The sequence below is a fragment of the Terrapene carolina genome, unplaced genomic scaffold, assembly GCF_002925995.2.
Source record: "Terrapene carolina triunguis isolate 2854851 unplaced genomic scaffold, T_m_triunguis-2.0 Scaffold58, whole genome shotgun sequence".
In the NCBI taxonomy this organism is placed as follows: domain Eukaryota; kingdom Metazoa; phylum Chordata; order Testudines; family Emydidae; genus Terrapene; species Terrapene triunguis.
The window spans coordinates 16,907,627-16,920,126 of record NW_020664409.1 but is presented as its reverse complement, the minus strand read 5'-3'; the positions used below and the strand labels follow the sequence as shown (position 1 = coordinate 16,920,126).

Sequence of the window (12,500 nt, the reverse complement as noted above, 5' to 3'; positions counted from 1 at the left end):
TAAAATAATTCCTCTGTTTTTAATATTTTGTATCAGTGTTTCAAAAAGACATTAAAAAAAACAGCCAAAAATAAAACACACAATAAATTTTCAAGCCTGCAAAGGTACTATGGATACTCTGAGTCCTCATTAACATACAAAGCTGCTGGTCACTCTCAAGTCTGCTCAGAGATGTTAAACACAACATGAGCTAATTTATGACAATATATATGAACTATTTCCTAGTAGGCATGGAACAGCATTTAACTTTAAAGTGTGAATTTTATGCTGGAGTGGTGGGTATTGCAGCTAGTTAGAAAGATTTATATTTAAAATGAATTAATTAATTAAATTAATATTTAATTAATTATAATTAAGCTTCCTTCTTTATAGCCCTTCTACTCCCTTCCTTTAATACTTTGATGAACTCAAGTGCTAGAGAAAAGATCTTGACACAAAAATCCAAACAAGAAGAGCAGAGAGATTATAGAGGGAAATTTCTTTGTAAAAAAACAATATATTACTTCAGTAATTAATATTAATCAGTAAGATTGTGAGCTAGAATTCAGATTTTGGTTATATAATTTTAAAGTTTTGCTGGTATTAATTTGCTCCTTAAAAGGAATATATTCACGTCAAGAGGAAATGAGGGGCTGTTTTTAATTACTACTGTTTTTCTGTCTGTTGTAGTGGGTTTTGTTGGTTGGTTGGTTTTTAATTCAGTTACAATTACAAAATGGCTAGAGCTAATTCTTATATTCAGTTACCAAAAGGTATTCTGCACGTAGGATACCATTTGGAATACCTATTGCATAAGGATCCAAATTTTCAAAAGTGAACCCTACAGTTGCAAGTCTAAATTTGTGTAAAATGTTGCTACTTATGTTTTTGTGTGCCATAATATATGGATTTGCCTGTCCAAGCTCCATTTTAGACACTGAGGTACCTTGTACAGGTCAATGTTTTTGTGCACACACTATAGTGATAAGTTTGAGGCCACTTTTGAAATTTAGCCTGAATCATTCCAAGAGCTTGATAATTTTCTCCAGATCGAGAGCGCAGGTATCTCACATCAGGTATATTTGGTTAGGGGATAAGGAAAAGGAGAGTGCTGCTACCATAAAATCATCCACAGAGCTGATTAGAGTAGGGGACAGAGGGAACAATTGTACTGGGGCCCTGAGCTCAGGGGAGCCCCCAAAACCTCTGTAACATCTGTGTAAATAAAGTGAAATTGGAGAGGGGTAGGACCCAGGCGAACATGATATACCAGGGCCCCACATTTCTGTCGAGGGGTCAGCTCGCTGCTACTATGTGGAATCCCCTCTCTCGATGCTCCATGGGCTTGGAATTCCCATAGGGGTTTTGCCATGCTGGAGGGGGAGGGATAGGAGCTCTTGTTTGTGGCATTCTTCTCTCCATAGACAGTGGATATCCCAATAAGTATCTCACTTATATTAATGCTATCAAAGCAACATGAATTCAGGCTCTGTACCTCTCCTGAATGGAATGTTTTGCACAGGTACTAATGTAGATGGCTACCAGGGGTAAAAGGAGCCAGAAAAGCAGCCTGGAGGGTCTGACCCCTCAGGACTGGGCTAGACTTCTCTGAATACTGTAGGTCTCAGTTGAGTTGGGAGACAGCACCCCTTCTAATCCTTTGAGGAGCCTAAATCCTCTTTCCATTGGGAGAGTTTTAAGGAAACTCTGTTAGATTCCCCACATGCAGTGTCCTGACTCTTCTAATGCTTTCTCCTTGGCATTTCCGTGGGTGGGTACAATTTGGTTCCAAATTAGTAAAGTGACTAATTTGTTTTTAAAGCTATTTTATAATTGCACAGGATCTGTCCAAGGTTAAAGTTATTATTCCATCATGCCCTTCTCAATGGGTCTTATGGGATGAAACTGCCTAGTATGCTAGTACTTACTGTGTAAAAAGGCTACTGTGAAATGATAGATTGTTTTTATAGACAATGGGGCAAAATTTTAGCTGGAATAAAAATACTAAAAAATGAGCATTTACACACTTTTTACAAGTAGTGAGCCTGCCAAATCTCTCTCTAATTGTTCCGGAGGTTTGGAATGAAGAAATATCATTAAAGATGAACAATATGAGTTCTACTGCAATTTCTGTAGTAATCCCCAGACTTGTTTTCTTTATGTCATGAAAGTTTTAGAAACATAAACAGTACTGAATTGCCACTGGTACTGAATAATATGGCTTTTATTGTTGCCTGGGCTCTTCAATATATTCAAGAAAATAATTTAATTCATTTTATTAAACATAAGGTTACTAAAGAAGACCATGATCAAGTCAGTTAAAATTTCTCACTATCCTTAATTTATTAGTAAATTCAATATATTTTATTTAAGCAGAATCATATATACAGTATATTAACTTTTCCAGGCAATCTTTACTCAGCACAGAAAGGCCAGATGTATGGGAATTGTAAAAAATCAGGATATGCATAAAAACTGTTCAAGTGCATAAAGCAGCCCCATCTGGAAGACATCTAACAGAAATGAAGTTGTACAAAACCATTCCATTGATAATAAAGCTAATTTTTATGGGTCTGACAAGTATGTAATTATGTTCAGTGGTGCTTTTCAGATTTTATCACAGTCAATAAACCGCAGTGGTAATTTCATTCCCATTTGACATATTTACATGGAAACATTTGATTGGAGGAATTAGTAACCCTGAAAGCCTTGATAGATATGTTTTAATGATCTGTGACCTCCGCAGTCCCTCATCTGTTTATTGTTGCAACAGGCGAGAAGTCGTTCCTGTGTGACCTTTGTGGCTTTGCCGGCGGGACACGTCATGCCCTCACTAAGCATCGGAGGCAGCACACAGGTCGGTAAAGCTGTCTTTACCCTTTGGTATATTCTCTATAGCAAGGGAGTATCATCCAGACTGGGGAATAAAGCAAGTCAAATAGCACATTACAGCACAAATAATATATTGGTTCATTGTTTGCTTTCTCTTTTTCATTTTTGTAAAATCTCTACGCCCAGGCTGTATATCAAATGCTATTAGCTATGAGTTTGAGTAATCTTCATTTTAATTTTAAAGCAAGATAAAATTGTAAAGATCAGGTGTCTTTTTTAAATTAATGCTAAGTACACTACCGACTTTTTTTTAAAGGCCCAAATAGATTACACACTGCCTGAAGCTTTTGCAAGAATCTGCCTGAGGGTCCCTGAGTGAAAATTAGAGATCATATTAAGATGAATCCATTATTTTGGACTGAGACATAGTTCAAAGCCAGTGTTGTTTCAGTTGCCCTTTTGCAATTTTAAGATGGTTTGTAATTAATAGATGCAACTTAAAGAGATACCACAAGGCTTGCATGTAAAGCAGGATTTCTCTTTCAAACTGGTAAAGCTTTCATACCACCTGGTTATAAAAATTTAATATCAGATAAAATTAAATTGGGTCTCTGCTTCAGAAGACTTAAAAAAAAGTATAAGTTTTAAACATTTATTAATACATTTTACCTTAATTGTGCTTTTTAGTAGTTCATTGTGTTTGATTATTTGAGTAGGTTTTGTTCAAACAGATGCAGAAGCATCACTGTTTAAACCACTGTAATTTGTATATTAGTGACTTGCATGAGGATAATATAATATCATCAAGAATAATAGTGTGTGGTTAAGTCACTATTGTCGAATGTACACTGGACAGAAATTGCTAACGAATGTATGGTTCTAATGGTTGCATTGTGAATTTTCCATGGATTTTGTATTGTGGCACTGTGTAGAATAATCCGATTCAGGACATTCACTGTCTTAGAGCAGAATTTCTCTGATAGCACTTACTCTGCTTTCCTGGAGATCCTGAAGCCATATACTCACAGCCATGATGTCAGATTATTCAACCAAGTCTGGTTGGAGGGAAGTGCGATGTTCACACAAGGGTGGGGTTTTCAGAGATTGACTGCCAACATCATGAAGTAAATTTGTTATAAAGATGAATGTACAAGGCCAAGTTCTCACCTAGTCACAACTATTCATTTTCACTGAAGTCAATGGGGTTGTCATTTCTGGGAATTAACTTCTGTGACAGCAAAAAATTTACATATGTGAGAGGTACTGCCTCATTCATTTCCCACTTACTACAGGATGTTTATATATTTATAAGTATTTAAGATGATGCATTTAGAAAATTTTACACTGTATTCTATCAATGTGTCACTATGTCAGTGCATCTACATTTTAGCAGGAGTGTAGTAACTGCTGTAGTTAAAGTCATGTGCTTCCATTCTAACTCCCGATTCTCATTTCCAGATAACTTTATAAAATGTTCTCTGATTGGGCTGGAATTTACCAAGCCTGATCTCTTCTTGAACATTATATATATTGTTTTTATATATAAAAATAGTATAAGCAGAAACAATTCAGTAATTTTAGAAGAGGAAAGCTGGGGGGAAAAACTGCATTACCATCCTTAACTTTGCCTCTTGTGTGAATGCAGATACTATTTCTCAAATAATGCAAGATAATAGCATACATATTTTTGCAACCTTTGCTACAGTTATGTAGTATCTTGCAGTATTGTGTAATACTCTGTGTTTGTTGCACAGAGTTCATTAAATTCATTTATATGAAATATGTAACAGTACTTCAGTAATAGAGCTAGCATATAGACCACTTACAGACCAAATATACAGCTAAAGTTACCTTCATAGTTAGCTGCCTCATTTTCTTCATTATGCATTGTGCAAAATATGTAGTATCTGGGTGCTGATAAAAGTATTGATAGGCATAGAAAAGGTATTATATCGAGTTCCTAAGTTAATGAAGATATATCTGACCAGTATAATACTGAAAGTATTGTATATAAAGACTAACAGAAAATATTTTACAAATTCTACACATATTTATCCCGAGCTACAGAAAAAAGGTATGTCATTACATTATGTTTTTAGAGAAGTAGTATATGATCAAGAAACTAAAACATTGGACCAGACCCTCAGAGGTTGTACATTTGTGTAGCTCTGTTGAAGTCAATGGACAAAGTTTAAGTCAATGGAGCTGCATCAGTTTAAGTCAGCTCAGGGTCTGGTCCTATAGACTAATGTATACACACAAGAGGAAGAGCTAGTGCTGCACATGCAACATAAACTTTTTAATTTATTGAGTTTTGAGTACTTAACCATGCAACCATAACCTTCTCTTAAGTTATTTGTAATAGATTTATTACATTATGATGGCTAAACACATTAGCCAAACTTTCCTACCATAGATGCCTAAAGGTAGGCACCTGAATCTGTCTTTAGGGAACTAAATAAAAATATCCTGATTTTCAGACATCTTGACCATTAGCAGCTTTCAGTGATTTCAGGGAGAGTTTTAGGTACTCAACTTCACTGAAAATCAGTGCCCTAATATATATTTAGATGCCTAAAGTTAGGTTGAAAATATTGGCCATTATAAACAGGTTTGGTCCCAGTGAAACACTTTTAATGCAATTTATTTGCTGGATGGCATCTGCCCTCCTCATGCCACCCTGGTGGAGACTTCCCTGCTATGATCTCAGGCATTTGAGGTTATAGATCATGATGCTTGCATCCAGCAGGCATAAGTTTATATTTTATGTCAGGACTGGAGGCTCGTTATTACTTTGCTATTAACTTTATACTATACAGGACAGTATCTCAGAGACAGAAGGATCTATCTTTTTGGCATTTATCTGCCTCTGTGGCACAAACAATCGGAGATGATTCTTTAGCAGAAAAATTATCTGTGTCTTCTATTTGTTTCAAAGTAAAAAGGCACAATATGCCTTTTGTTGGTGTTCTTTTTACTTATGCAGGTTCCACAATATTCTTATCCATTGCACAGCTTTATCTCAGTGCTTAGCCACATGCACCTCTCTTTGTATCTATATTTCTCTTGTGCATCCCTGTTGGACACCGTTTTCTCTGCACAGAGAATGCCCACGAAAATTACAATAAGGTTTGAAAGGGATTGGAATCAAATATGGTCTACATGGCTTAAATAATTCCCTGCTGTAATACAAAGTGTCTCGGAGGGTGATACAAAACATCTCCCTATCCAAGATTTATTTTTATCACCTGTCAGAGACCCTTGATTCAAGGGCAAAGGAGCAAATACTCACATGTAGTTGAGGTGTCTTGACCACTTTAATAAGCTTCGCGTTCTCCCAGCCTCCAGGCATAAGGTGTCTTGGCATCCAGGAGGAATGTTCAGAATATCTGACAGATACCTGACACAGAGGAGGACTGGTTCTCGGACCTGAGCGTGCCTTATCACTTAGCCCTTCATTCTCTTGCTTCTGATGCTTCTTATTCTATTCCTCCTCTTGAGAACAGAATTGGGCCAAACTGTGCACTTACACTGAGAAATACTTGGCTCTTCAAATAGTGCCATTTTCTTCACTGGAATTATTTGCAGAGGAAAGTACTACTCAACATGAATATAGGATTCTGGCCCTTTGTCACTCAGAGGACAAAACATCTTCCTCAGAAGTCAGTTTGGCAAACAGAGGATGCTACTGATCACAGAATTGTTTATATTTTTAAAATGAGAAAGAGAAGGGAATAAAAAAATATGTTCAAGTTAAAGAGGAAAGAAATATAATTAATCTTAAGAGGTGGTAAATGTATGCTTTCCACTTTCACTAGCATGGTGCATTGCCACACACACCTGTTTGACATAGATATGCTCAGTTGCACAATACCATGTGTGTTAGCATGTCAGTACTTAGAGAGGGGAAAAATTCGACCCAGAAATGGTATCATTTTCTTACTAAAGAAGGATGCAACCTGTGATTTGTTGGTTGACATCTCTATTCTATGGTAAAAAAAAGTATCTAGTTAGTAAGTATACTGCTTCTCTGTACAGTATGGTCTTTGAATGTAGAATGGACTACGGCTTTCACTGACCTTGACTTAATAAGGAGATGTCTGGTGGTCCACTAAGAACTTTTCCGGCAGTTCTACAATGGATTAGCATACAAAGTTCTATAATGTGTTTCATCAGCTACATAAAGACTAATGGCCTCATTTTTTGGAAGTGCTGAGCACCCCCACTTCTGGCTAAAGGCAATGAGAACTACAGGTGCTCAGTATCTCTGAAGTTCAAGCCATAGTCTTTTCCATTATAAAGAGACCTTTTTAGAATGATGCCTCCATCCTTGTTGAACACTTATTGGTGCTTGTGGAACAAAGAAATAAATTTTATGTGTTATCAGAAACTGGGTCAAAAAGCCAAGTCAGTGTCTTTAAACAGCTTTTGCTGGCTGACACAAAGCAGGACACTGATTTAGTGTGGTAAATACAGCCCACTTCACTGGGTTGCAGTAATGTCTATGAAGTAACGCTGCTGCTACTCCATGAGTTGGAGGGGAGGTTTCCAGCCCACCAATTGTCATGGATTCCCCCGAGCCAATGCTGTTTACTCACACTTTGTGCAGTTGAGAGAATCTATCCCCAAGGGAAACATGAAAGTGATATTACAACTTTTAGTGACAGACTGCGTATAAAATTAGTTTCCATTAGGGCTGTCAATTAAAAAAATCACAATTAATCCTGAGATTAAAAAAAAATAGTCGCGATTAATTGCAGTTTTAATTACACTGTTAAACAATAAAAGAATACCAATTTCAATTTATTATAAATATTTTTGGATGTTTGTCTACATTTTCAAATATATTTATTTCAATTACAGCACAAAATACAAAGTGTACAGTGCTCACTTTATATTATTATTTTCATTAAAAATTTCACACTGTAAAAAGATAAACAAAAGAAATAGTTTTTCAATTTACCTCATAAAAGAACTGTAGTGCAATCTCTTTATCATGAAAGTGCAACTTACAAATGTAGATTTTAAAATTTTTTATCATAACTGCATTCTAAAACAAAACAATATAAAACTTTAGAGCTTACAAGTCAAAGCATGAAGGGGCATATGAATATTTAGCATATCTGGCATGTAAATACTTTGTAACACTGGCTACAACAGTGCCATGTGAATGCCTGTTCTCACTTTCAGGTGACATTGTAAAAAAGGAGTGGGCAGCATTATCTCCCATAAATGTAAACAAACTTGTTTGTCTTAGGGATTGGCTGAACAAGAAGTAGGACTGAGTGGACTATTTTTTTAATCTAGCTAATTTGTTTTGCGTTAATTGCATGCATTAACTGTGATTAATTGACAGCCCTGATTTCCATACGTTACATTTGTAATTTCAGTAAAGTACACTACCGTAGTAGAGTAATTGGGGATGGCACACTTATTGTTTATGGCAGCTCCTGAACTTTCTGCAATGCCTAAGCAATTTGTGTTTTTGTTCAAATGTTTTCATGAATTTTTGAAGATGGTGACTTACACTTTTCACATAGATCACTGTTCATATGATCAGTTCCATTCGCTCATTTCAATCTTGTACTTCTCAAGACATTTATAGGTCAATGTAATAAAGAAACAAAATTTAATAATGTATGTATTTTATCCAGATGAGTGACTCACTTTGTGTTTCTATTTCTCATGTGAACTGCTCTTTGACTTTAATGTGCAGTTACATTACTTGGCATTGTCCGAATCAAATGTATAATGTAGCCTCTTCCCACACCCAAGCTAAAAAAAAAAAAAAGTGGAATTCTATGTAAAGTATAGCACAATAAGTGTTGTGCTGTTTCATTAAATGGTTATTAAGAAGGGGGGGTGAAATTTTTGGATGGGTATGTGTTATTTTTCCTTTCCATTTAAGCCAGTAGAAGAGTGTGAAACTTAATTACAGCAGACTTTCAGTGTTAGATAAGGGTTGAAATCCAGGTGTTTTAAACTTTCTTATACTGTGCACCATATTTTACGAGAAGGATTGTCTCATGGCCTTTTTCCTCTCCCATTCATGAACACACAGACCATGCGTCCCTATCACAATCACAGTTTGCAGTCAAAGAACAGCTCTGTAGCAATTACTGCAATTTCTCTTATGGAAAAATGTGTTAGGAAAGTATGTATGAAATTTTTGGATATCTTTTATACAATAAGGGATGATTCTTGTTTTCTCAGTTCTTCGTATGTAACAGTGAGCATCTACTAGAGGCAAATAGGCTGTCTCTGTTTCAAGCTGTTTTTTCAGGCCTTTGGGCTCCTCTTCACAGTGAAAAGCCTGATCAACTGTAGAAGTAGCTGGAAATTAGGAGGAGTAGCCAGCAGACCATAGTTTGGGTTTTCCACTTGTTTCAAACATGATAATTTGATAAACAGAACTTTAAAATATATGGTATATAGTAATTATTTAGGGCTCTGTTTGCACCGCTGAGCCCTCCACAGGAGACATCTAGGACAAAAAAATAGGCCTTTCTGTAGAGATGATAGGGATGAGACCTTTTCCACCCTGTTAACACTATGTATGTGTTGTTAAAGGCGCTTCCATAATAGCATTTAAAAATTTTGCAGTTCATTCACATCAAAACTGGATCAGCAACAGCATACTCCCATGCCCATAAGTATTGTGTGTAGTCTGTAAACAAAAAATAATTTAAGCATTCTTAATAATCATGCCCTCACTATTTATTATTATTGTATTATTTTAGTAATTATTAAAATACTTATCTATTATCATAAATTTACAATGCAGTTTATGAGTGCAGAAATGTATGTTCTGCATCCCAAAATGCTTACAGTCAAAAGAGACACAGTATGAAGAACAACACGTATTTAGGAAAGGGAGCATTTAAATGTTGTTTGTGAACAGAAGATGATAGGAGAGAGAACACTTAGGCCTGGTCTACACTAGGCTTTTATGTCGACTTTAGCGCCGTTATATCGAATTAACCCTGCACCCGTCCACACCAGGAAGCCATTTAGTTCGACATAAAGCTCTCTTTAAATCGATTTCTGTAATCCTCCCCAACGAGAGGAGTAGCGCTAAATTCGACATGGCCATATCTAATTAGGCTAGGTGTGGATGGAAATCGACGGTAATAGCTCCGGGAGCTATCCCACAGTGCACCACTCTGTTGACGCTCTGGACAGCAGTCAGAGCTCGGATGCTCTGACCAGCCACACCCCCGGGAAAATTTGAATTCATTTTCATTTTCCTGTCTGGGCAGTTTGAATCTCAGTTCCTCTTTGGACATCGAGGGGAGCTCAGCAGCAGTGGCAACTATGCAGAGCTCTCCAGCAGAGATGGCCGTGCAATCTAATAGAAAGAGGGCCCCAGCATGGACTGATCGGGAAGTCTTGGATCTCATCGCAGTGTGGGGCGATGAGTCCGTGCTTTCAGAGCTGCGCTCCAAAAGAAGGAATGCTAAGATCTACGAGAAGATCTCCAAAGCCATGGCAGAGAGAGGCTACAGCCGGGATGCAACGCAGTGCCGCGTGAAAATCAAGGAGCTGAGACAAGGCTACCAAAAAACCAAAGAGGCTAACGGACGCTCCGGATCCCAGCCCCACACATCCCGTTTCTACGAGGCACTGCATTCCATCCTGGGAGCGGCCGCCACCACTACCCCACCCGTGACCGTGGACTCCGAGGATGGGATCATGTCCGCGGCCGGTTCCTCGTCGGACATGACAGCGGACGGGGAAGATGAAGAAGGAGATGAGGAGGACGAGGCAGTCGACAGCGCTGGCACCGCTGATTTCCCCGACAGCCAGGAGCTCTTCATCACCCTTACCGAGATCCCGTACCAACCGTCCCCATCCCTTACCCCGGACACAGAATCAGGGGAAGGATCAAGCAGTAAGTGCTGTAAACATGTAAACATTTATTTAAAACAGAACGGTAATATTTATACTATTAACAATGTACATTTATAAAAGTTCTGTAAACTAGTAAAAAAATAATCAGGTACAAAACAGGAATATTTACAAAGGTAACAAATGGGTTTTCATGATTTCTCTGTCTTAGGCTCTTCTCAATTTAGTCCCAAGTGTTTTAAAAAATTTTCACAATGTCCGTTACTACATGATTCCCAGGCCCAAGACGCTCCACTCCAAAGTCCCAGTGCACCTACGCGAAAATCCGGTCAATGTGGCCGGGGATCGACGAGAAATCCTCGTAGGAGAACTCCTCGTAGGTCTCGTGGAGGTAGAGCTCAAGCCTGTTGATCAGGTTCCGGGGTAGGGCGATCTTAGTGGGCCCTCCGTGGTAGCAGACATGTCCCCTCCACGCCACAATCAAGTACTCCGGGATCATCGCACGACATAGCATGGCGGCATACGGCCCCGGTTTCTGCATGCTTTCCCGCAGCATGCGTTCTCTCTGGGTGTCCGGGATCCTCAGGAGGGTGATGTCGCTCATGACGCCCTGCTTTGAATTAGGGAGGGGAATGTTAGTATTGGGACTGCTTGACAGCCACGCGGTGGAGGGAGAGGGGCAGCATACAGGGATCTTTCCCTGGGACAGCCGCGAGGGGGTGGGACAGGGGCAGAGTTCATGCTGTCCTGATTGCTGGCAGCAGAGACTGGCATTGCTTTCAATGTGAAAGGAGGCCAGTGCTACTGCTGGAGTTTTAAGCAGCCACAAGTCTGCGGCTTACCATTATTGCCCGCTCCAGAAGTTCAGGTCTCCAGCCACAGTTCTCTGAACACTCCAAGACTTCCGCAAGTCCACAGGCACTGAAGGCGACGGCCGAAAATTCGACCTTGTCCTGAGTGCGCATGTGAGAGGTTCAGTGCATGGTCTTGTTCACAGAGAAAGACTAGGTTCTTTGTATACAATTTCATTTATCTGTCTCAGGAATTCACTCCCTTTTTACAATTCACACAGACACATCTGCGACTGTCTCCCAACCCAGCCTGTCAGCACACTCCCAGAGGCTAGCGCAGATTAGGCGGAGGAAGAAGAAGACGCGTGAAGACATGTTCTCAGAACTAATGGACTGCTCCCGAGCCCAGGCAGCCCAGCAGACACAGTGGAGGGAGAACTTGTCACAAATGCACCGAGCAGTCATGGAACGGGAGGAGAGGTGGCGTCAGGAGGACCAACAGGCTACTGAAAAGCTGCTTGGACTAATGAGGGAGCAAACGGACACGCTCCGGCGCCTTGTGGATGTTCTGCAAGACCGGAGGCAGGAGGACAGAGCCCCGCTGCAGTCTATCTGTAACCGCCCTCACCCGCCACCAAGTCCCACACCCCCCTCACCCAAAGTCCAAAGAAGGAGGGGCGGCAAGGGCCGTTAAAACTTTCAGTCAACCCCTGCAGACTGCTCTAGCACTAGAAGGCTGACATTCCCCAAAATTTCATAAGCCCTTTCCTACCCACCTCACACAAGCCCCCGTCCAAGTTTCACACCCCACGTTTCATGTCTGGTTCGCAATAAAATGTTTGTTTCTCTCCATTACTGTTTCAGTCAGGTTCTTTTGAGGGAGAGTCTGTCTGGAGGGGGGGAAGGGGCTTGGTAATTGGACAGGACAGTGACCTTTAGCAGGGTACAGAGGCGGTGTCAGGTCCAGCATCAGGACACATACACAGTGCAGTCACTGGTTACCCTGGTCAGTCTGGGAGGTGTTTTTCATGTTCTGGGGGGGGGGGGGGG

General features: G+C 39.6%; 1 protein-coding gene across 1 annotated transcript in view; it reads left to right on the top strand.

Moving 5' to 3' along the window:
* The window catches only part of ZNF407 (zinc finger protein 407), a 442,750-nt gene that overhangs the window by 255,527 nt on the left and 174,723 nt on the right, over positions 1 to 12,500 (top strand). The window contains exon 6 of the mRNA XM_024212187.2: positions 2,753 to 2,836. Coding sequence (XP_024067955.1) covers positions 2,753 to 2,836 — 84 coding nt within the window. The remainder of the gene's footprint in view (positions 1 to 2,752; positions 2,837 to 12,500) is intronic.